At 36.5% G+C, this 25,409-nt stretch overlaps 3 protein-coding genes across 5 annotated transcripts; 1 reads left to right on the top strand and 2 right to left on the bottom strand.

Annotated features, from left to right (window-relative positions):
* Positions 1-2,150: 2,150 nt before the first annotated feature.
* klc3 (kinesin light chain 3) lies at positions 2,151-12,167 on the top strand. Of its 3 annotated transcripts, none has more exons than XM_067451749.1 (14): positions 2,151-2,370; positions 3,730-3,756; positions 5,161-5,380; positions 5,464-5,694; positions 7,781-7,856; positions 8,154-8,379; positions 8,493-8,580; positions 8,659-8,760; positions 9,454-9,627; positions 9,711-9,810; positions 9,917-9,966; positions 10,050-10,180; positions 10,267-10,333; positions 10,964-12,167. In XM_067451749.1, exons 3-14 carry the CDS (start codon positions 5,171-5,173, stop codon positions 11,048-11,050), a joined length of 1,542 nt encoding a protein of 513 aa, XP_067307850.1. In that variant the 5' UTR covers positions 2,151-2,370; positions 3,730-3,756; positions 5,161-5,170; the 3' UTR covers positions 11,051-12,167. The 3 variants fall into 3 exon arrangements, with proteins under 3 accessions (XP_067307850.1, XP_067307851.1, XP_067307852.1); XM_067451751.1 differs by having other exon boundaries at positions 2,167-2,189; XM_067451750.1 differs by lacking the exon at positions 3,730-3,756.
* A 217-nt stretch (positions 12,168-12,384) lies between these two features.
* Positions 12,385-19,582, bottom strand: ercc2 (excision repair cross-complementation group 2). Its single transcript, XM_067451747.1, has 23 exons — positions 19,428-19,582; positions 19,227-19,326; positions 18,625-18,702; positions 18,478-18,540; positions 18,240-18,353; positions 18,031-18,147; positions 17,602-17,718; positions 17,398-17,521; positions 17,215-17,311; positions 16,990-17,123; positions 16,449-16,617; positions 16,210-16,328; positions 15,938-16,007; positions 15,775-15,844; positions 15,342-15,443; positions 14,856-14,919; positions 14,646-14,767; positions 14,468-14,560; positions 14,272-14,344; positions 14,107-14,177; positions 13,884-14,027; positions 13,672-13,815; positions 12,385-13,458 (listed from the first exon to the last, which is right to left on the bottom strand). Exons 1-23 carry the CDS (start codon positions 19,430-19,432, stop codon positions 13,366-13,368), a joined length of 2,283 nt encoding a protein of 760 aa, XP_067307848.1. The 5' UTR covers positions 19,433-19,582; the 3' UTR covers positions 12,385-13,365.
* Positions 19,583-20,008: 426 nt separating this feature from the next.
* Positions 20,009-23,479, bottom strand: zgc:154093 (uncharacterized protein LOC777623 homolog). The gene is made up of 2 exons (XM_067451746.1): positions 23,363-23,479; positions 20,009-21,821 (listed from the first exon to the last, which is right to left on the bottom strand). The coding sequence occupies exon 2, from the start codon at positions 21,594-21,596 to the stop codon at positions 20,769-20,771; it is 828 nt and encodes a 275-aa protein (XP_067307847.1). The 5' UTR covers positions 21,597-21,821; positions 23,363-23,479; the 3' UTR covers positions 20,009-20,768.
* Positions 23,480-25,409: the final 1,930 nt, after the last annotated feature.

The raw sequence follows: 25,409 nt of genomic DNA, 5'->3' as shown, positions 1-25,409 counted from the left end.
CTGGGAGAAACTGGGGAGGTTGCCGTTTGGTATTTATATATACACATTTCAAATTATACACAGTACACACACATACATTATGTAAACATGAACTTTTATTTTGGATGTGATTAATCACGATTAATCATTAATTTGACAGCACTAGAATTTTCTTCATATTTGTCTCTGTGAGTAGGCTAATTGTTTGTATCACTGGCCTCATCAAGTTGACTATCAACTCTGTTATAGGAAAAGTAGCTGTTTTGCAGTAGGCTACAAAAACTGTAAATTTATTATATATTATTGTATATTATTATAATATATATATTTTTATTATTATTAATATAATACAAATGTCAAATTTTCCCTGTCACATTTTCCCTGCACCTTCCCAAGTATGCTAATCGCCTGCACATTTCCCTCATCACCACACCAATCAAACCCACACACACACCGTTTTTCTTTGGCCTCAACAAGTGATTCAGACTCTCTCTTACCTCAATACCCACCTAGAGAAACTTATCTAAGTTCTGCCTCTTTCATTCCTGTATACCCTAATACTACAATTCATTATTATTATTAATATATAATATTACACATAAATGTTAATATATAATAATATTCTATATTGTATAAAGGCTGTAATTAGTTTTGCAACCATAAAATAGGAATATTGCAGTCCATTACACAATGCTGAAATGTCATAAGTTATTATTTACCCAAGAATGTGCCATTTATGAGCCAGTGGAACAAAATTATATCAGAATTACAAATATAAAATTATATTATGTTTTAATAACAATGCATCCCTACTTCTACTTTGCAAATCTAAAGCCACATATTTATGTTTGAAAAAACAAATTTTAAGAATTGTGATTGTTTGTTTGTGTTGTTGGGGAGTAATAATTGGAAAGACATTGCTGAATTTTGTTATATTTCTTGAATTTGCATTACTGACATTCAGACAGTGTCTAGTGTCTTCATATACAAATTAAATTCAGTCATGCCACATAAAGTGTGGTTGAGCTGACACAACAGAGAGATATCAAAAGGGTTTTTTTAGTAGTTCTATTGACTTTGGCCTCATCACATTTAGAGATATAGATTAGCTCTCTCCCTGTTTGAGAGCATTGCACTGCACTGGCCCAGCCAAACTGCCCTTATTGGGAATATATTTGCCCCCAGCTCCTCTAGCAGCTGAACCATTAATCATTCCAGTCTCATATATCTGCCAGCAGTTGCCCATCGCCATCACAGTCCTTCCACTTTATATCTCTTGACTTGTTTTTCTTCCTAAATCATACGCTGGTTTTACTCTTTCCGTGATGCAGTGTGCCAGCATCAGCTTTTTCCTTTTGTCTGTTGCATTTTGAATGAGTTGACCCCTCCCATTCCTCATTCTCAATTCTGCACAGTCTTATTTAGATAACTTTGTATGTTAAAGCCAAGATGCATCCTGATCTGTATGGTTCCTATCATTAAGTTAAGCAAGTCTGACGGGTCCGAGGCTAATGCTGCTTATTTTACACCCAGACAGCACCCCCACCCTCTTGCCCCAACTCACCCTAAGCGGCTTTATTGAAACTATGCCAATGTGGCGTCACAGAAAGACTCCTCCCTGTGCATGTCCAGTCTGTTTAGACTTATTTGTGACTGTGTGATGTAACAAATAGATTAACACAGACATTTACTTTGTAAGTATTGTTTAATGTTTTTGTTGCTACGAGCAACTCTACCTAGACAGCCTAATCAGTACATAGGCCTCATAGATTCATTATTAGTCGATAGCCTACATAGCCAAGCTACTCCTTATACTTTGCTTAGTTTTTGTATTTTGTTTTTCCACTAGTGGGCTCCGTACTAATGTTGTCATTACTTGCAATGTGAGGCTTTGGAATCATAGCTCATATATTTACATACACTCACTCACTTTTAGTCAGTTTCATTATAGCCCTCACTGTAAAAATATAGCCTAACATTAAATTTACAGTAAAAACAATCTAATAAAAATACTAGCAGCTGTGACTGTCAGAAATGTACAGTATTTCAGCACAATGCAAAAATAAAATAAAAACAAAACTATTTTAATAAAATATGATGAAGCAGCTCAGTCAGACCATATGGAGTCAGACGCAGTTCAGAGAAGTCGCAGATAGGTGGCCTGTGTGGTCGCGCGCAGCCGCCGTACATGGTATGCAATGACGGATCAGGTAAGCGCTGTTAATTCACCCTGTCTGCGACGCCACAACAGGTGAATGAATGACTGCGACGGCTTTAATCATTTATCGCTACTACATCAGGGAAAAAAAGATGTGATGTGGAATATTGTAGTCGGAATTATCTGGCTGTAAAGTCTGGACGCGTCGCGGACACTTGTCCGAGTTACTGCAGGTAAATAAATATCAGCTGTTGACACTCACTGACCGATAGTCTCTTTTAATGAGCTGGGGGGAATAAACAGCTTTACTGTGCGGTTTGATAGACTGTCACCATCTCGTTTCTTGGTCTGTTTGTTTTTCTGAATTATGCCTCGATTCTACTGCTAATCTGATAAAAGTCGGCATGTTTATGAAGTCGACTTTAATTATTACAATAAAATCTCTTTTTAATGGTCTGTCCATCTTATATATATATATATATATATATATATATATATATATATATATATATATATATATATATATATATATATATATATATATATATATATAGCCTGTTTATTATTAGGAGATATTAATTCAGTCCTATACAGTACATATAGTGGGCTACATGTACATCTATATTTAAATGTAAAAAAAACCTCTATGCTTTGTTTACACAACATGTGTCTGGAAATAGACTACCAGAGGTCAGTACTGTAGTATTCAAAAGTCAAATCCAATAGATTTTGTCCTTATTTGCACACCCTCCTGTCATTCCAAACTTGTATGACTTTCTTTCTTTCATTACATTTTAGCCATTCCTTTCACTATACTGAAAGTAAACAATTGTTGGGTTTGTCAACCTCTACAATGACAAAATATGACTCTTGTTCTGTCCTCTAAAGCGATACAATTCCTTTTATAACAAACAGACTGGCATTTAGTTTGTCATTTGCCGATATTCTGAATTAGATGATTTGGAATACAGCACACTTGTCATATGAACCACCTCCTGGTCTGTTCATTATAATTGCATGATAAAGAGTGACCAGCACAATGTTCAAAATTTCTCTTTTGTGTCCCACAGTTTGAAATGACATTAGGGTGAGTAAATAATGACACTTTTTTTGTTTAGCCTTTAGTCCAACTCCACCCATTAAACATGCCAAACTGGTATATAATTCTATTATTTAACATTTTGGTTTTGTTATTTTCTCAATTAATTACCATTAAAACCATGTATCACGTGTGTGATAACCTCATCGGTGTGGCGTAAACATTATCTCAGGCCTTTACCTCCCCAGAGGGATCTTTGTTCCTACATGTAAACTGATTCTTACCTAGCAACCCTTCTGCTTGTTTTCATCTTGTTGGGGTGGCAAAGAAGCTTCACTTTACTTCTGTCTTTTAAAACTATAAGGGGTCTCTGCTCTTATTCTCTTAAAACTAAAATAGTTGTATTCTCTGGTTCTTATTGAAAAACATGCATATTGGCCATCTGAACATATCACACATATGTTACTGTTTTGATAGTGCAGTTACTTTTACATGTTGTTTTCCCATCAGAGAATGCATTTTTATTAAGCTTTTTCTTTCTTTGCTGCCAAAGGATATTGTGCTTTAAGTGTGAATTAAGGTCAGTTTCTGATATTCTATACTGTGTGTGTGTAATGTAATTTTACATGTGATCCTTTTCTGCTTGTTTAGTTGCTTGTAGAGTTTGTCTATACATTTTCAAGACCATTTTCTGGCTGACAAATCATGTCATATTTCTTAGTTAGTGTTTGTTTATTTTGCTGGGCATATTAACATTGATGTCTGTGTAAGTTAAGTTTATGTAGCCAAAGTGTAGCAGTCTTTTTGTGCTGAACTATAAAATATGGTGTGGAAATACACTATAAAAAAATATTTACATTTACATTTAATCATTTAGCAGACGCTTTTATCCAAAGTGACTTACAAAAAAGGGGAGAGCAATAGAAGCAACGAAACAAACAAGGCCAACAACCTGTAAGAGCTGTAAGAAGTCTCAATTAATTAGCACAGTACACAATTGTTTTTTTTAATTGTTTTTTTATTTTTTTATTTTTTATAGCCATGTACAATAGCCACCTACAACAAAAACTCAAGTACGCAAAATACCGAACACTGGATTTTGATAGCCATGATAACAACCCATTAGGACTAAGGCTGTTGCCCCAGCTGTTGTCGTTAATGCAGATTCAGTGGCCCAATGGGTTGGTTTTGTATGGCATTCTAGCTAAACGCGCAGCAATAATCTACAACAAAAACTCACGTACGCAAAATACAGAACACTGGATTTTGATAGCCATGATAACAACCCATTAGGACTATTTATTTTGACCTTCTGACTTGATGAAAGACCTTCTGGCTTTCTAATCAGTAAATCTTGGACTCCATCCAATCTTTACAGTAGATAAACTTAAGGTTCTGATCTATGTAGAATAGTTATTTGCATGTATGCCATTTAGATTTCAAAGTTTTCAGCTTTTTAATATTTTTGAAAGAAGTCTCTCATGCTTAGTGTTATTGTGAAATATTATTGCAATTTAAAATAGTTCTGTAGTTTTTATATATTTTAAAATGTAATTTATTTCTGTGTTGGCAAAACAATAACATGATCCATTTAAAATCATTCTAATATGCTGATTTGGAGTTCAAGAAACAATTCTAATTATGATCAGTGTTAAAAACTGCTTGATATTTTTTTGATGTTTTTCATGATTTTGTTGATTAATAGAAAGTTACTCTTTTGTTTCAGTGTAAAAGGCTTTACTGTCACATTTGAACATTTTAGTGCATTCTTGCTGAATAAAAGTATTAATTTCTTTAAAAAATGAAAGTGTAATGTGACTCTTCTCCTTATGTAAGAACAAAGTTTGAACTACTTGTAAATGTTCCCCCTTAAATAATTTCCGCCATTTTGGTTGGAGAGTTATAAGTTAAACGTCCTTAGAATCATGCTCAATTTGCACATTAAATGCACATTAATACCAAATACAAATATTTTCCTCTCCAGGTGGTCAGACATGTTGTCAGGGGAGGAAATACTATGCAGCACCCAGCAGGTGATCGCAGGGCTGGAGGCTTTGCGTGGAGAGAACCGCACGCTGCTGGACAGCCTGCAGGAAACACTCCAGAGCCAGAAGTCCAGCGAGAGCGGCAGCCTGGAGCAGGAGAAGTCCAGCATCATTTTAGAGTCTCTGGAGAGAATTGAGCTGGGCTTAGGAGAGGCACAAGTGAGGGACGCAGTCATCATCATTCATCAGTCACGTTAAGAGCATTTCCACTCACCCTAGCTGTGTGTTTCCTGCTCATCCAGGTAATGATGGCGCTGTCAGCACACTTGGGCTCCTTGGAGGCCGAGAAGCAGAAGTTGCGTGCTCAGGTGCGGAGGTTGTGCCAGGAGAACCAGTGGCTGAGGGATGAGCTGGCCCGGGCCCAGCAGCAGCTACAGGAGCGGGAACAGGAAGTGGTTACTTTAGAGGAGCAGAACAGGCACCTGCAGTTCATGAGCAGCATCCGCAAATACGACCACGAAGAGCCGCCTCCGGTAGGGGTTCATCTTGGAAACATTCATACAGTTAATATTAGGTTCTTAGGCTAAACATTTTGTTCTACACTAGCTTTGTGGTTCTATTTTTGTATGCTCAATCATGCTTCCTGGTAATAATTAAACAAATATTAATAAAACAATTCCCACCTAAGTGTCATTTACACCACATCTCAAGTTGTTTTTAATAGCATTCTGTGGTGGAAATATTTTTTTTAATAGTACAATGGTAGATTGTAAAATATGCATCTGAAATGCACACAATTAAATCATATTTTTATACTTCAATAATTTGAAGAAATTACTGCTTGATTGGTAATGACAAAAACAATATTCTGCTCACAAGTATAATATATCTTGATTTTTATAATTTTTTTTATTATACTTATTTCATCTCAGGTGTATATTTTTTAAAAGGTTTTTTATATTTTTTATTTTTCCGTGTTTTTTTTTCTAGGCTTGGTTGTGTTTATAGGGTACAGTATAACATGTCTTAATACTTTTTTATTTATTTTTTACGCCATATTTTTCTTATATTTGAACTTTATTCCACACCGCTGTCTCCACTGTCCTTTGAGCGGCTCGTTTGCTTCCTGCTTCTATGAAGCCCATCCCTCTGAAAAACGCAATGGTCTTAGATTGGTTAGATGGCCAAATGTAGTTTCCTGTATTTTTATTGGCTGAAGTGCCAAGCACAGGTTGTCCAGAAACGCCACGTCCCTTTACCATTACGGGCAGAAGTCACATCTGCGGTGACTAGCAAGGGTTTATGATGTCACCAACCCAGGAAGAAGCTCGTTGTAGTCCAAACCGGCCGTTTTTGTAGGCAAAAAAACTGCCGTAACTTTAAAAGACAATATCTCTGTTTGCATTGAACTTTCAGCGCTGTAACTTTGAGATACTGTTTATGCTCAAGCAGCAACATTACACACTAACTAAAGTTAAAAAAGTGAAATTGCATGCAACCACCCCTTTAATATATGCTGTGGAATAAACCGCACATAGCAGTGGGAAAGTGGTATATTTGGATTATCGTAGTTTTAAATGTAATGTATTTCATATGTTCATGGGGGATTTTCATATTATTCATACAAAAATGCATTTGGAAAAATAAATATGGCAAAAATTTGGTTAAAAGTAAGTTTGACCTTTATATAACAAAATAAAAGTAAAAATCAACCTCTATAAATCAAGTTCAAATATTTTTTTATGTATTTCTGCTGCAATTATGACAAAGCTACTAGAACTTCATGATTTTAATATATTAAGAATCATAATTTTCACACTTTAGATTAGGAACTAATTCTGACTATTATCTAACTGTTAAAGGGTTACTTCAGCAATTTAGCATATGGCTTTATATCACTAGAAACCCAGGAGTATATTCGAATGATCTCTTGTTCGGATCACTCACACGTTGTTGAACAGACACGTTCAGTTTTTAATTGTAATGTCTGTTCTCTAACTGAACTGATATTATGAAAATGAATGTGGTGGGAAAGTGATTCAATAATCCAGCGGTGGCTTTGGGAGTTGCTTTGTTGGGCAGCAAAGCAAGTGCATTCTGGGAGTTGTTGTTTTTCATCCCCGTGAGGCAAAAATACATTTTCTGTCTTTTCTCAGTCTAGAAGGCACCAAATCCAAAAATTATTTCACATTTCTACTACATTAATGACCCAGTTTAAATACAAAACGTAATGCTAAATCACTGAAGGAACGCTTTAACTATTACGGCTTTGGCCACAATAAACTCTTGCTTACTAATTATTGCTTATTAATAGTTAGTAAGGTAGTTGTTAAATAAGGTATTGGGTAGGTTTAAGGGATGTAGAATATGGTCATGCAGAATAATGCATTGATATGTTCTTTATAAGTACTAATAAACACCTAATATCCTAGTAATATGCATGTTTATAAGTAACTAGTTCATAGTGAGAATTGGACTCTAAACTTCTTGACCCAAGTTATTGTGTGCTGAAGCCCCCTTGTGAGCCCCAGCACCATGATTGAGAACCACTGGTCTAAAGGCCTTCCAAAATATTAAATGGCACACTCATGACATGTTCATGCTGTTTGTTTCTTCCAGGAGGATAAAGATTCTTCTTCAGGAAAGGAGTCCCTTGATGATCTCTTTCCTACTGAAGAAGAGGAGCAATCACAGAGTAAATCATTTCTCACAGACAACAGCTGTTCCTTTACACATTTGTTTTCAGAGTTTTTGCCATGTCATGTTTTAGGTTAGCCTAAAATAGATTTAGGGTGGTGTTTGGTTTCAAGCACAGTTAGGATTTAGTACAACCTCAACTAGAATTTAAACTCCTGAAAGAGTTTTTTGCCTTTTTTATTGAGATAAGGGTAGAGGACAGGAAATTGAGAAATGTCACAAGATGGGTTTGAACTCATGATCCTTCTATTGGAGCATGTGCACATGCGCTTCAGCGCATCTTTTGTATTTGCAGTGTCTCGGCCACACAGTAGTGCCGCTGCCGCTGCCCAGCAGGGAGGATATGAGATCCCTGCCCGACTCCGAACGCTCCACAACCTGGTGATCCAGTACGCCTCTCAGGGCCGCTATGAGGTGGCCGTGCCGCTCTGCAAGCAAGCTCTGGAGGACCTGGAGAAATCCTCGGGCCACAGTCACCCAGATGTTGCTACCATGCTCAATATTCTGGCTTTAGTGTATAGGTCAGTTTTACAGAACATCAAATAAAAAATTACCTGTTATCATATACAGAATCAATATTTGTATTTAAATTATAACCTTATTAAATAATTATTATAAATGTAATCTTTTAAAGGGATCAGAACAAATACAAGGAAGCTGCCAGTCTCCTGAATGATGCATTGGCCATCCGTGAGAAGACACTAGGCATGGACCATCCAGCAGTATGCACTGTTTGATTTCTTTAGGAAGTAAAACAATTCACATGTCCTTTTCCAGAGTTTGTGTGTTTGTGTTTGTAGGTGGCAGCTACTCTGAATAACCTGGCTGTGTTGTATGGGAAAAGGGGGAAGTACAAAGAGGCAGAGCCATTGTGTAAAAGAGCTTTGGAGATCAGAGAAAAGGTACTGACATAATAGAAGAACGGTAATCCCACCTGTCAGATCATATCCACTTACACTACCGTTCAAACGTTTGAGGACAGTAAGATTTATTTTTGAAAGAATTTAACACTTTTATTCAGCATGGGTGCATTACATTTTTTTTTTTTAAAGTGACAGTAAAGACTTTTAACATTATTACAGAAAAGTTCTACAGTTGTTTAAATGTGAAAACAGTTATTAATGTTGAGCAGCAAATCCACATATTAGAATGATTTCTGAAGGATCATGTGACACTGAAGACTGGAATGATGATGTTGAAAATTCAGCTTTGCCATTACTAGAATGAAATTGTAATACTATTTCACAGCATTACTGTTTTTACTGCATTTGCTGATGCAAAAATGCAGCCTTTGTGACTTCTTTCCATGGAAATATGAGGTTTGATTTCTAGTCATGTAAATTAATAAAATCTTGGTCATTTTTATTATAACGAACAAACATTTTTCTAGCTTTGCTTTATTTTTTCTGGCTGAAATTATGTATTAAAATTAAAATAAAATAAAAATCCATATCATTAATCTTTATCCAATAAATCAAGAACAACTGGGAAAGTCATGAGGCCTTTAAATATTGTGGACATCAGGAGGCTGGAGTCAAAAAGGTTAAGAACCACTGGTCTTGTCTAATATCTTGTCTATCTTTAACTGGTGACAGGTGCTTGGGATGGATCACCCCGATGTAGCCAAGCAGCTGAATAACTTGGCCCTTCTATGCCAGAACCAGGGCAAATACCAGGAGGTGGAGCAGTACTATGAGCGCGCCCTGCACATTTATCAGAGCCAGCTGGGACCTGACGATGCCAACGTGGCCAAGACAAAGAACAACCTTGTGAGGATAGGAAATGAGATACTTAATAATCATAGCAGTATTATATTATGTGTTATATAACATACCGTTCATGTGCTCCTCAGGCCTCCTGCTACCTCAAGCAGGGTAAATACAGGCAAGCTGAGGCTCTTTATAAAGAGATTCTGACTCGTGCTCATGAGAAAGAGTTCGGCTCAGTGGAGGGTAAAATTCATTTTATATCTGCCTTCAAAGAATTATCTACACACCATATTTTGGCCTATTAAACATACCTGTCCAATAGCAAATTAATATTTTCACATCTATAAAGGAGACGGACGGCCAGTTTGGATACATACAGAGGAGGGAAGCTCCAGACAGGTATGTTTTCAGTCCAAATATATATGTTTTATAAGGAGAAATAGCTTTTTATCTTTATTTTCCTCTGTGTGTGTGTACTGTAGGATGGTCTGGGAAGTCTAAAGCGCAGCGGATCATTTACCAAGCTCAGAGAATCCATAAGACGTAGCAGCGAAAAGCTTGTTCGGAAGCTGAAAGGAGTTGGATCACAAGAAACGGCCCCTCGAGCTGCTGGGTAATGATATTGTGCTTTTTGTTCAGCTCATCACTTTTATATAGAATAGAGCAGAATTTTTACCTACTACTTTATTTTTTTTAAAGGATGAAGAGAGCCAATTCTCTCAATGTGCTTAATGTGAGTCTTAAAGAGAATCAAGAGGCTGCTATGGTAAGTTGAGTCTTTTCTCTTCAAAATTTCACTATGATCCTCATAGTTTTATTATTCTTTGGGTTTAGGATTTGAACAGACCCTAAACCATAAATATTAAACTTGTTTCCTACCGGTTGTGTTTGGACATGTATGATACCTCAAATCTTGTTTAGGAGAGGTGCGTTAGTAAAATTAAAAGTTTTTAGTGTTTTTGAAAGAAGTATATTGCTCACCCTGGCTGCATTTATTTGATCAGAAATACAGTCAAAACAGTTATATTGTGAAATAGTATTACAATTTAAAATAACTGTTTTGTCTTTTAATATATCTTTACATGTAATTTATTATTATGAAGCAAAGTTGAATTTTCATCATCATTACTCCAGTCTTCAGTGATACATGATTCTTTAGAAATCATTCTAACATGCTGATTTGGAGCTCAAAAATATTTCTTATTATTCTACTCTCTATTATTCTACTCTCACTTTTGATCAATTTAATGTGTCCTTGCTGAATGAAAGTATTTAAAAAGTTTTCAACAACAAAAAATGAGTGACCCTAACATTTTGAAGGGTATGATTTCAGAATAATCAGGAATTAAATCAAGATTAATTAGCGGATTATTAACGCCTAGTTTTGTCTTTTCAGATGCCCAAGAGGCTGACAGACACACGGGGTCTGAGTTCCAGCACACAGAGTTTAGCCCGTCGCGCGTCTCTGGGCGGAGACGGCTAACTTTCAGCCACACCAAAATCTGAATGGTCTGTAATATCGTAATAAGATCGCCTTTGACAATAATATGAGAAATAGTATGAGACAATGAATGCAGGCCTCCCTGAGGTACACGTCAAAGCATTCTGTCAAAATGCTTCTGGGAAAGAGAAGCACACTTTGGAATATATATATCATTTTTTTTACATGAAAAAACTGAAATCAGTTTTATCAGGTTTTTTAAAGCCAGTTGCAATATAAAAAAGAAACTGAGAATCTTAACTTATTGCATTCCAAAGCTAAGACCAGAATGCAGTTTTGCAAATAGTACTATCCAATTTTAATAAATAGTAATTCTAACAATTACTATACTTTGCTTGGCAAAAACTTTCAGGAGAAATAGTAATTTCAATAGGAATCCACACAAACTGGCAAGGGCAAAAAAATTCCCCATGGTAATTTGGCTCAAGTTGAATTCACAATTCTGTCGCATTGACCACATTTCTGCCTGGTTTGAAAGTGACTTATATGTGTGAGCTATGCTTTATGGATCGCTACACTATAGACAATTAACCTTTTTTTTGCCCACAAACATTTTTCAAAAAAAATTGTTAATGTGACTCCACCTTAACACAGTTTATCTAGAATATTGTAGCATTATGTGAAATACATTCCATGTTCTCACGCCATCATGCAGTAAAATTAACGTATTGGAATTGAACAATTTCAGTTGCACATAAATCTTAAAATCTGATCTAAATGCACTTAAAATTCTTAATTAAGCTACATTTTACATTCCAAGATCAATTTAACTTTCTACGGTAATATCAAACAGTTGTGGTACTTGTGCCTATAAAATAAGGGGCTTTATTTTTCAAGCACATATTGTGTATACAGTTGATATGCTGTACTGTTGTTTTAGTTTTAGCACTTCTATCACAGTAAGAAGGATTGTATAGCTAAACTTGAGGGTACAAGAGTAATATACAGTATATAACTTGAATCTAGTGGAAGTAGTCATTGAGAGGTAAAAGCATTTGCACATACAAATCAATGAGTTGTTACATAATCTAAACAGTGGTACATCCTGTGTGGTTGAATGTTACAGATGCGCAAATGAGCTCAGAGTATATATATATATATATATATATATATATATATATATATATATATATATATATATATATATATATATATATATATACATATACATATACATAATGTTGCTGATGAACCAAATAAAATTGTTCTACCTCTGTCTTAATCAAAATGTGTACTGTCTGGTAAGTAGGTGAATTAAAGCTGATATGCCGTTCTTGCAAATAAGGTTTAAGAGGCAGTTTTTCAGTTTTCAGTTTTTCAGAAATCAAAATAAGACTTTATTGAACAAACCAACAAAGCCGAGATGCCTGTAAGACATCAGAATTTGTCTCTGTCTAGAATACTAATTTTATACAGTTTTAAGCAATAATCTCATTTGCAGGTGCTCCCCTCTCTTTTCTCTTCCTGGAATCTTCCCAACACTTTCACCAGTTACTTCATTAATATGTCAGCCTGTTCTCTTTGTAAGGGAGGCTGACTGCCAGTGCCAACCAGTCAGAAACATATTTTGATTATCCCAGGAAGTAATTATTCTGTGCTTTTTGTCAAGTGACCAAATTCTTTTCTATAGCATAAATAAAATAAAATACATGTCCACATGTATGATTCAGTGAACAAACGTACTCATAAAAAGTGTTCGCCTTTCTTTCAGATGCAAAATCTATGAATCTTAAATTTCTTGAAATTGGGCGTAGCTGATGGTTTCATATCTCAGCCTTGTAAACACCCCAAAAATAGAATGTCATTGGTACTCTTTTATATGTTAGTCAACATCCAAAAATCCTTTACTTGAGAATGGCAGGTAGCAAAAATGTTTAGTACTCCAACTCTTTGCCCTAAGGAAAAGAGCGTATGTCTGCCAAGACCCTGACATGGCACTAAAGCACTTTTCCACATAAAATACTGTTTTTATAAATATGAATGTTGCTGTGGTTTTTAGCATACACTCTTAAGTTCAAATCTATGTATACGCATGTTTTATAAATGGCCCCTGGTGTCTTCCAGTAGTCTGCCCTAACTGTGGTGACCTACAGTTTTGATTTAGTGTGCTTGTGTGCCCTCTACAGCTGCTTCTGAGATAGCAAGTTTCACTTCAAACAGTACAGAATGACACTGGTTAAAAAAAGCATTTATTAATGCTACTGGTATGGTTGTAGAAAACACCATATTGAAGCATCATAAAAAAAATACATATATATACAAAGGCTGAGTTTTGTTCCTTTCTACTGTAAGAGACCTCAGGCTTGATGCGCAATTTGAGCAATTTTCTTGAGCATGTCCTCAGACTGCAATTGTTCCAGTGTCAGCAGAGACAAACCCAACTGATCCTCCTGCCACACAAAATTCAACATAAATGAGAATATGCCCCTCACAAACTCATACCTGCTAATGCTTCGTTACACCCTCACTTTTTGCTTACATAAAATTTCAACTGTTTCTAAAGTTGGCAAGAATATAAGTACTAACTTACTGAATGACTTACTAAGCATGACAGGTTTAGATCATTGAACGGATGATTGTGGTCACCCATGATTTGACCTTACCCGTCTGAAGGGCTGAGCCATCTGTCGCAGAAAGTGTTTAGATAACTGCACCGTCTCGTCAATGGTCAGATTTAGGCTTCCATCTGTGAGGTGTTCCTGAATCCAGCGGGGCAGCTTTCCTCGCTTGTCTGCTCGTGCATAACGCTGAGGGAAAAATAACAATTAAACGACAAAGAAAGGTTTGCGTGCAACTTTCCCACCCGTTTACTTACTTTATCTGCAAAGATCATCAGGCCATAGTCTGTTTTGCCTCGGATGGCCCTACCCACACACTGAGCCGCATGCCGCATCGCATCAAAAGTCAGGAAGTCATTTTCCCGTATTTGAAACTGGTCTCTGAGATATTCCAACCGTGCCTGATTCAAGAAAACAGGTCAGGGTTTATCAGTTACAGAATGTATTAGAAAGAAATCCTGATCTGTGAGCTTTGCAAACCTTGAGGATTCGGCTCTGGGTGTAAACATACGGCACTCCAAACATGATAACGGCACGACCAAAATGGTGAACTGGGGGTTAAAAAGAAAAACTGATCAACAAGAGGTTACTTTAAAAAAAAAAAAATTAAGACAGCACTAAATTGATCAAGGGACTAGTATCCACCAAAGTCAATCCCTTCTGACACTTTCCCTCTTGCCACTGAGAGCAGGATTGCTCCTCTGCCGTTCTCACAGGCCTGAAAGTGAAAGATAACAAAAGTGATTACATGAATACAGGAAATTTAAAAGAAAGTCAACATTACACAACACGATTAAGGGAAATGGGATTAGAGAGCATTAAAAACCCAATGTTTATTGACCTCCTGATACTTCTCCAGGGCCATGCTAGTCTCGGCTGCGTCCTGGGTCTCTATGAAAATGAGCTTGTTCCTTTGGATGTTCTCAAGAATTCCCTACAAATCCAGCAAGTGAATTAGTCAAGATTATAATAACAGCAGTTTAAATGATCTGAGAAGGAATCAAGTTGCTTCTTCATACCTGTTCATACCAGGAGGCCACGATGTTCTCCATGTAAATGTAACTTGTAAAGAATGCCACAATTCCATCAGGGACAATGCCAGACATTTCCAGCAGCAAGTTTCCATAGTTCCGGATCACAGCTATGGGATGTAGTAAACAAAAACTATGGTTATCTTTTAAAAGCACTCCAAAGCCAATTTCACAAACAAAATTCACAAAACAACTTACCAAAATCTTCTCTAGTCTCAAACTTGGAGGTCATCGCTACCTGATCATTCCCTCGGCCAACAATCTGAAAAAAATTGAAAAAAGAAATTGTCTAGCAAAAACTCTTAATACTGCTTAATGCAGTGGTTCTCAACCAGAGAATGACTTAAAAGTATTTAAGTAAATAATTATTATTAATATAGTAGAACAAGTAAACTATAATCTAAATTAAATGGTAAAATATACAAATACAAGAAGTAAACTACTGTTGTGGAATCAAGAAATTAATTGTGGTTAATTTAATATATTGTCATAATTACAGAAGAAATACTGAAAGTAACTGGTCTATTTGGGGGGTCCTTTGAAAATGGTGTATGTTTGTTTTTAAATACACCCGTCTCGTCATTTAAAACTTTCAATTAAATATGCAAATATTTGCATAATTGCTTTCTTCAAATGGTAAACTACACTTAAAATAGTTTGGTGACTGCCACAGTCATAACTCACAAGAGGGCACAGGCAGGTTCGTGCCAATGTCATGGTGAAGGATGCCACAGTGACTGGGCGGAAATCAAGGATGCGTGGGTAGATGTCCAGTGGAGAGAGTGTCTATTTGGAGAGAGATTTTTAAAATGATCTTGTATCCAAAATTTGCTAACCCAGAATAATGGAAGATTCTAAAATAAATAACTTCAGAAGTAGTAGAATAACCGTTTATGTAAGAGTGTAGACTACTGATATTTGATGAAAGGTGCCCTTTAAACCAATTAACAATTCCATTTCAAATGCGGCCTGCACATTTTAAAGTGAAAGTGAAGAGTCTTGCACAGATGGTATGAGTGTTACAGTGGGATTATAATGAAGAGATTAGTGGGCAGGGCATGTGTAATCTAATATTCATGCAAAGATAGCGGCATATGGATTAAGGAGCACAGCTTACCCCAGACGTAATGATAACTGACTGAAAGCGCCCAAACACTGGCTTTATGGCGATAGAGGGGTCCATACAGCTGCAGAGAAAGGGCAAGTTAGTGATAATGCTAATAAACTGAAATTAATATACATTTAATCAAAATGATTGTATTACAGCAGAATCAATGCACCTGAAATGAAGAACAGGATTCGCTATTGTTGGTGTTTTATCTTCAAAGGGCTCAATGATGATGGTGAAGCCTAAAAGAGAGCTCATAATAACTCACTTTTGAAGAAAAATCATTAGCAGAACACTGTTGTGTTTCCTCATGCCTAACTTGAACACGCTATGAAATCCAATTGGATTCCAATTGAAATGACTGGATTTCCATGTAAATTCATAGAACAAGGGTAAATATGACTGCACCATTATGGTGGCAGGAGAGCAGGATGAGGTTCTTACCTTTGCTGTAGGTGCTGACAAGTGTGGCAAAGTGTGAGATCAGGGTAATTGCTGAGAAGTCAGCGATGTCTGCAATCTCCAGTGTCCTCAGCAGCGAGCGCAGCCTCTCAGCACAAAATCTGGAAGTGGATTACATATACATTTAGGCTGGGGTGAATATGTGGCTTCATTACTTAATAATGACCATCAGTATTTCCAGTATGGGATGACAGAAGAAACGGACTGTTTCTTTCTCTCACCTCAGGGGCTTGCGGTCAATGCAGACTTTCTCGAATATGTCTTTGAGGAACTGAGGAGCACTCTCCTGCACCACATGATGGATCCGCAAACGTGCCTTCAGGTACTCGAGGAAGCGCTTCATAAAGCCAACAAAGTGCTCAGCAGTGCGGATGCTTCCAGGAACAGCCTCTGTAGTGGGAGTCGAACATATCTGGTCACTCACACGTAAAAATGCATGAATGTCTTTACTTTATAAACCGAAATATAGCAATGTAAAGCAAAACATTTCACTAAAGAAGTCATATAACAGAATAGATATCATTTTTATTGTTCGAAATCAAGACAATAAAGCTTAAATAAAAATATGGGAACAGATAGTTGAAAGTCATAACTTAAAATGCCTCAAAAGTTAGTTTGGAGAGATGCAGGGAATGCAGAGAAATTTGTTTGCAGATGCAGCTTAGTTTGATATATTGTATTTAATTTAATCACAGCCATCTTTTTAAGTGTGGCTTAAATGTCCAAATACTTTGTGGGTCGTCGTAGAAAATAAAAACGGACCTTGGAGGATTTCATCTGGCAAAACTGGATTGGACAGATAGACGTCAGTTTCTCGGGCGACATTTGCTTCTTTAAGACCCTCAACTAATCTCCTGTATTCTTCTCGAAGTTTGGCAGCATCGGTTTCCTTAATTCTTTAAAAGACCACAAGCAGGAACGAAGGAAATTAAAGATACATACTTATAAATAAGATACTCAAGTCACTTTCTGACTATATTGTCATACCTGCTAATGGTGTTTTGCAGGGTTTCCACATTAGTCTGGCAGCGATCCAACGTCCTCCTGGTAATGTTGACGCTCATGGAATCAATGCACACATTATCTAGAGGGAACAATATAATCTTAAATATCCATGACCTGTCCACATGATATGGATAACATTGACAAGCACTGCAATTTGCTACTCACCGATGTTGTGAGCCTCGTCGAACACGACTACAGATTTCTTTGCAAGCTCTTTTGAGACCAAGTCTGCAATTTTTGGATCTAGTAAGTAATGGTAGCTGTACACTACTATGTTTGCGTGAAGAATCTGAATGAAGAAACAATAAAAGCACCAACAATCAATTGCATGTGCAAAAAACATCATACTAAATCTAGCGAAGTACTCACTGCGTAACGCGCCAGGAAGTACGGACACCAGCCCTTTCTACGCCCAAAGTCCTTCAGATCATCCAAGTTATATATACCAGGGGGAATGGGCACTTGTCTTCCAACTGCATCAAATTCCTGCACACAGGAAAATCTATTTTAATACTGTTATTTTATTAGTGTTATTTAAATATTTAACTCATTTAATTTAAATATACAAGTAGTTCAAGACTATACAGTTCAAATTACAATTTGAAAAAATATACATATATATTTTAAATAATAATAATAAAAAAATTATAATATTTTGTAATTCCCTGCATACAGGAAATCAGACCCAAAAGTGTTCGACTAATGACCAAATTACACCAATTGTGCCAGGATTGTCAAGTAAAACAATAAAATAAAGACCAAATATGCTACCGCATATACTTGAGAAATGCATCATACCTCATAGAACTGGCAGACAGGTTGACTCGGGTTACTGTGATGCTGCGCTCGAATATATGATGCTGTCAGACTGTGACACTTTCCGTCTACTTCTTTTCCAAAACGCAGAGAGCTCACCTGTAATCGCACATTCACTTCCACTTGAGCTCACCTGTACACAAATTTCACTGTAATCACACACATAAAGCTGCTCATGTAGCAGCTTATACCTCAGGATGAATGCACAGGTTTTTCCGTGAAGAAAGTGCCAGTGCGAGAAAGTCATTTTTTACTCCTGTTTGCTTTGTATAATAGTCCATTAGTTTCCTTAGCTCTTCCACAACCTGACAGGAGAAGAGAGTATGCAGAAAAAACATACTTGATTAACTGATAAAAAGCAATTAAAATAGGATAATATTTTTTATATAATAGGTCGTAAACATGTATATAATGTGAGTTATTGAATACCTTTTCTATCTCGGGCACAGTGCGAGAGCAGTAGACCAGCTTGGTGACTTCTAAAGGGTAAGCCTGCAAGAGGTCAAAATATAAATTAAGATATGTGCACCGTTATCATACTGTCATTACAGTGAAGCTTCCGATTGTAAAACAGACCTTCTGGTAAGCAACGATGAGGGAAAGAAGAGAAATTGTTTTTCCTGTTCCTGAGGGCATCTCGAGAACTCCATGACCCTTTGTACACATAATAGAATAAACAATTAAACAGACAGACAGACAAATAAACATGTTATATATTTAGTTTTTTTAATTACTTTTAACTTTCACTAGGTCATTTAAACACCCCTGTTGTGAGACAAATGTAAAAGTACAAATATCGCATGTGGTCTCTCAGTATCAGTTAACATAAGATTACAAAAATTGCATGCATGATAATTCTGAAAGAAATAATTCTGTGTAAAGTAATAGAAAAAGCACTTAATTGTTTTTAGTATTTTATTTCTTTTATTTATTAAGTAGTGCATGTAACATGCATGAAATTTAATGACAATAACCCATAATGTTAGTGTGTGTGTGTGTGTGTGTGTGTGTGTGTGTGTGTGTGTGTGTGTGTGTGTGTGTGTGTGTGTGTGTGTGTGTGTGTGTGTTGTTTGTGTGTGTGTGTGTGTGTGTGTGTGTGTGTGTGTGTGTGTGTGTGTGTGTGTGTGTGTGTGTGTCGGTGTGTGTGTATATGGATGAATGAATGGATTATAATATACCTTTGCATCCAGCGTCCTCTTCAGCTCAAGCATGTACGAGTATTGCTCGGGATAAATGTAGTCATAAGGAAAGTAGACTAATAACCCGTCGATATTTAGCCTAAATTGATGCAAGGGGAATTAAGAGCAGAAAACTTCTGGTAAATTAACTTTGCAGCAATGCTACTAATCCATATATTAAAATGTGACGGTTTTACTCACTTCATGTTAGCTGGTAGATTTGCAGCACTGTAAAACTTCTAGTGGTCAGTTTTCTATCATTTTAAACAATACCATATCTGTCTATATAACTGTCATGCGTATATTCCACAAAAGACTATTATCGAGTTATACGGATGTTCTTAGTAGCACGAAAAGATGTCGCAATTAAAACACGTAAGGTATAGTTCTTATGTGATTGGTTGTTTATTTGACAACCCGCCCCAGGCTCTCATTTCATTGGATGATACGCATGTCAATTCAATTTTTTGGCGGAAGTACATTTAGAACCACGGGGTTAGACCTAAATAATCAAAAAGAAGTCTGGAATGAATTGCACTAGAAAAAATATAAAATTATATTTTAGTTATACTTTACTAGCATTCATTATTTCAAAGTAAGAGTTTAGTGTAAATGTTTAAGAAAGAAAGAAAGAAAGAAAGAAAGAAAGAAAGAAAGAAAGAAAGAAAGAAAGAAAGAAAGAAAGAAAGAAAGAAAGAAAGAAAGAAAGAAAGAAAGAAAGAAAGAAAGAAAGAAAGAGAAAGAAAGAAAGAAAGATTTTTTTAAAACACCAGAGGCATATATTTACATAATATTTTATTTACATGAACATTTGTATTTAATACATTACAATGCAATAAAATATACTTTATACATTATACCCCAACAAAAATAAACCATTACAAAGTGATTTCCTTTGTATTCATAGGCAGGGAAAAAAAGTATCTTCAGTCACAGGCTAGACAGAATACAATATTTACATATCTGCATTCACAGATTTACTCATATGGGCCATCACTTGATAATATGCTCCTAAATAACTAAAAATTATACCTTCCTCAAAACGTTATTCAACTTTTTGTTGTTGTTGTTGTTGTTGACATTTTCAAGAAATGTTAACTATATAGCCAAAATTCAATTTTCCCCCCTGAAAAACATAGCTTAATGAGTAACCGCATATAAAAAAAATGAACAGATTGTAAGTGCTTGAATTTTTAACATCTCCAGTTAAGTCAGAATGACCAAAACCCAGGTAAACACTGCTATTGTAATGTTATCTATATTAGCACTATTGTGTTATGACATGATCCACTTATGGAATTGATCCATTGATCATTGTATTTTTTTTAAAATAAAAATACAGCATCACAGAGTTGAACCTGCAACAATTATTGCCTATTTGTGATAATTATGTGGTTAAAAATCTGCCACAACTCTGAAGCATCTGTGGCACAACCAGCTATTGCTCTTTAATTCCAATTCTTTAATTGTCCTATGAAACAGGCTTAATACGATGGCATGGATAAGCGGACACCTATATCATAGTATCTGAAGTGAATCCCCTTATATCTCATGTCTCTCCTCCACAGTCTTATAACGGTCCATGATGCTAAGGACATCATCCAAAATGGATGGTCCTAGATCCAGGTCCAAACCCATTAGGGACTCTGAGCGTGACATGCTGGGTGAAATAGCTGGAGACTCACAGTGTTCGCTCCGCAGGTCCTCATTACTGAGCCCTGCATCAGAATCCAGACTCAAGCCTCGTTTTGGATCCAACGGACCACAGCCTTCCGACATGGAGTCATCCGAGGAAACCTCGGATAAGGAGCCTGTGGAAGGCACCAAGTGTGGCAGGACTGGGATCGAGGCAGAGAGATTGAGGTCATCCCTGCACTTCCCAATTTCATCATCACACACAGACATGGATCGCTGCTGCTGTGGACTGTGATGGCGATTCTGCTGCTGATGAACAGGGGACGACTGCTCGTCTAAATGCAAACGGGGCGGTTTAGGAGGAGGTTGCACTGGTGCGATAAACACTGGCATGGAGATTGTGGTTTTGAGGAGAGAATTGTGATGAGAATTATGACTGCGATGGAAAGTGTGGCTCTTGCAGTTCACATCAAAGATCTCATCCATTCTTCTGTCCATGCTGTGAGAACGAGTGCTGGGCGGTTGATTGAGGGCAGGAAGCATGTCAAGTTTGCCTTGCAAGAATCCCACATCCCCAAACATGTCCCCCTCTCCCTCAGGCCCAACATGGGCACTGTGACGAACATCACCCAGTGGCGGACTTATCATGTCGCCTGATAGAACGTCCCGTATTTTCAACTTCTTGCCTCGCTTTGGTGTAGATGTCTTTAAGTATATGGGTGTCTTCGCTGGCATTCTGTTTCCCAGTATTCGGTGTGAAACGTCTGCGCTATGATGATATTTGCAGCAGAAATGACGAGGAACCTAGTCCTCAGTCTGATATTAGCTCTTTCATACGTTTTGATTGGTCGGTCACCTTTATTTCACTTTTAAGTCCCCAAATGGAAGCTGGAAGCAATGTCCTTTATGTCTGTGTAAACTCTTCAGCAGCTCCTGGAATGTATCATCACAACAGCAAATCTGAGGAACAAAAAAGGAGAAGAAAGATTTACAACCTGTGAAAGTCAAGAGTGTGTTGTAGAATTCAACACACACACAATCACATGTTTATTGTGCAATATATTTAAGAAAGAAAGCAACTCTGTTTTTCTTCTCCCCTGAGCTGTGATTTATATATTTTTTTCTCTCTTGTCTCTGCAGCTACTTACCTATAAATTACAAACCCTCAGACATTTCACTTATTCCAAAACATGTTTCAGGATTTTTTGTATTTTTTTATGAGATATAATAGCAAATATGTTGTTTGCATGTAAGCTTTTATGAGTATATTTTGACTGCCCCAGAACATTATTGGCAGTAGAAAGCCAGTTTCCCCAGTTTTTTTCTCCTTTGAACTCCAGGCCATTAAATTACATCCACACTGACGAATACTGTATTCAACATTTAAATAGTGTGAAGACCGCACAACCTTTCTTTCCATCACTGAATACAACAGACTAACAGGGTATTATATAGTAAGATGGTTCAGTCTGAGGGTAAGCTTCGACCAGTTCTTGTTTATGTGACTGCAAATGTATCCAGATCATAGGGAAAATACCTCAGAGTGGTTATTTTTGCTTCACCCAGCAGCCTTAAGTTAATTATGCCATTGCTTTCACTGCACGCATTAAAACGAGCACTTTTCTGTTACTGTTTCTCTATGAGACCCATATGTTCTTACCATTTATGTTCATGGTCGTTTCACAATGTGACGCAACTGTGAAAACATGTTTGTTAAAAGAAAGGGGGAAAAAATATTGAATGTTTTTAAAAGCTGTGTTTATTCTGTCAATGGTGAGCAAAAGCATCACCTAATGTATTTCTCTTATATTACATCCGTCCCCGTAACCTTCAGAAAATCACTTTACAGGACCAGTTACACTGACATGCACACTCCTATTATGTAATGGTTAAACTGCTAGTCTTTGAGATCAGCCAATTCTCGGATTTCCCTAGTGAACCGCATGGTGTCATCGCTTTAACATAGCTGAGACTTCAGTCCACACCCACCATGATGTTTAGACTTTAGAGAATGGTGATTAGTTATTTTATTAGTTTATATATTTATTTTTAAATCAGTTTAATTAAAAATACTTATTTTTAAAGACGTGGATGAGACCTTGTTTAAGTATAGATAATAATGGGTTTTTACAGTCACCAAGGTCCTGATTTGTGCAATGAAAAAGCCATTTTTCCACTTGTTTTCATCACTATGTAATAATGTGCGCTTACAATAGCCTATAATGTCAGTCATGTCTACTTGATTTATGAGTTTTGAGAGTTTTCACTTCAGTTTTCGTTTTCGTAATCGTAAATCCAACGTTTCTTTAAATAAGCAAACTGTTCAGTGTTTTTATAGTGCAAATAAAAGGCAATGTATCAGATTCAACCAAGTAGGCTAATCATAAGTTCATAACTGACATCTTGACAGTAAATCTCAGGACTGGCGTAAGTTAAGTTTAACAAGTTGATATTTCTAAATTACATTGCTCAAAACTTCATGTGAAAGTATCTGTACTTGCCTTTGATATTTGCGTTAAAACCCTCGTTTGTTCTGGTATGTTATTCCGGGGTGTTAGTGGATAAGCTGTTCTCTGTGCGCGTTCTCGGTAGGGTTGCTATAAACCTCTTAAGTGCGCTGAAGCTGAGAGTGACGAGCTGCAGAAGGGCAGGGACGGGGGCGTGCGGCAGCGCTTGATGATGCTCGTGAATGATGACATTTTTTGGCAGTAGAAGGAAGCCTAAAGGAGGGTTTGCTCCACTGTAGGGTGACTATCTTTTTCTAAGATGTATTGAAACGTGTACTAATATAGGCAGAGACACATAATATTTTGAGCTCGTTTTCTCCGTGAGTTATTTTTTTATTTTTTATTTTGTAATTAAAGGGACAGTTCACTCGTAAAAGTTTCAAACGATTTTAACACAATTTTCTCAATTCTATGTCTTTCGAAACTCTTGTGAGTTTTTCTTATCTGTAAAACACAAAATACATTATTTATAGTAGGCTATAATGCACACGCTGCTCTTTTACAATGAACATAAATGGTGACCCGGGATGTCAAACCAGCTACTTAAATTTCAATCTGTTCCTCACTGAAAGCTATCATATAACTTAAGTGTTTCAACACCATTTGTATGGTGTTTTGTTTTATTGGTGTCCTATTTAAGCTTGACATCCCCAATCCCTATCCACTTTCATTATAGCTCTAACATTATGGTTGGCTAATGTGTCCCGTGGATAATTTATCTCTTGCTTTCCAAGGAAGAACTAAAGTCAGATGGGTTTGGAATGACATGACAATGAATAAATGATGACAGAAGTTTGATTTAGTAGTGAACTTTTGCTCAACCTTCAGACTGCTGAGCAAGGCAAATGCATAGCAATGTTTTTCCCCAGTTTAGTTCTTGCAGTCTCTAACGAGCTGATGTGTTGAATCAGGTGTGATAAAAGAGGGAGACACACAAACTGTGCAGGCCCGGGGTGCCTCCCGGACAGGTTTGAAAACCACTGAGATAGACAAGCCCTACCCTGTAGGTATCACCCAAAAACAAAGCAAGACAGGTTGCATAAGTAGAAACAATGTTGTAATATCCATTTCCTGGTAACACTCTAAACTCTAACCTTTTTTAAATAATTTTTGAACAAATTAATATAGGCCTACATAGAATAATCACAAAACTGTTTATATATTTTAATTGACAAGCATTTCAAGTTTAAAATGAACGTTCATTCACATATAAAAATGCTTTGCAAAAACACTGCCTTAACTGGTTTTGTGCATTTGTAAGTTAAATAGGCCTACTGTATACAATCCATTATACCGGTTAGCTAAAGTAACTTTTAGAATCGGGTGTCATAAAACGTATAGGCTATCCATTCTGAATATCATTTTGGACGTTTTTTTTTATTTTTATTTTATGGTATAATTGTGTAACACCTTTCCAAAGAAACCAGATGAATCAATCTTTTTAGCTTGAAACAGTGATGAATATCTGTTTGACTGACTAGCAGATCATCAGATCATCATTTGAAGACAAAAATGCAAACGTGAGCACTTTAAAATATGTTGAAAAAAGCAAAGAGAACCTACTTTTATTAAGTTAATTTTCTACAAATTAGAAACATTTGTTTGACACAGTCCACGTAGTTTTACTATGGGCCAAGTTGATCTCAGACTACAAATATGCATACAAAGCCCTTTCAAACCATCCTTTAAAACAGGTCTCTGTTTTATGGCTCTGTGGGTTTAAGCTCCAGTTAATGTTAAAATCAACGACTACCTCTGGAATTATTATCAGACTTCCAACATTCACAGAACTGACATTTATAACTTTAACACACTTTTAACACACCGCATTCAAACCGTTTTTTTTCCACATTATAATGTTTTCAGTATTCAGTGTGTTGGGAAAAAGTCTTCAGAGCTTTTCCTGTAAATTTCAACATCATTTCACCTTATGTGTCATAGTGTTGACCCACTTGTCTGAATAGTATTCCATAGTGTCTCATTATCTGTGTGAAAGTTCCTTAGACTATTATTCAGTGACCTAGAAATTCCCTGTTCTCCT

The sequence above is a fragment of the Pseudorasbora parva genome, chromosome 8, assembly GCF_024679245.1.
Source record: "Pseudorasbora parva isolate DD20220531a chromosome 8, ASM2467924v1, whole genome shotgun sequence".
Taxonomy (NCBI): Eukaryota; Metazoa; Chordata; class Actinopteri; order Cypriniformes; family Gobionidae; genus Pseudorasbora; species Pseudorasbora parva.
Note: the sequence above shows the minus strand (reverse complement) of the source record. Positions and strands in the feature narration are given on the sequence as shown.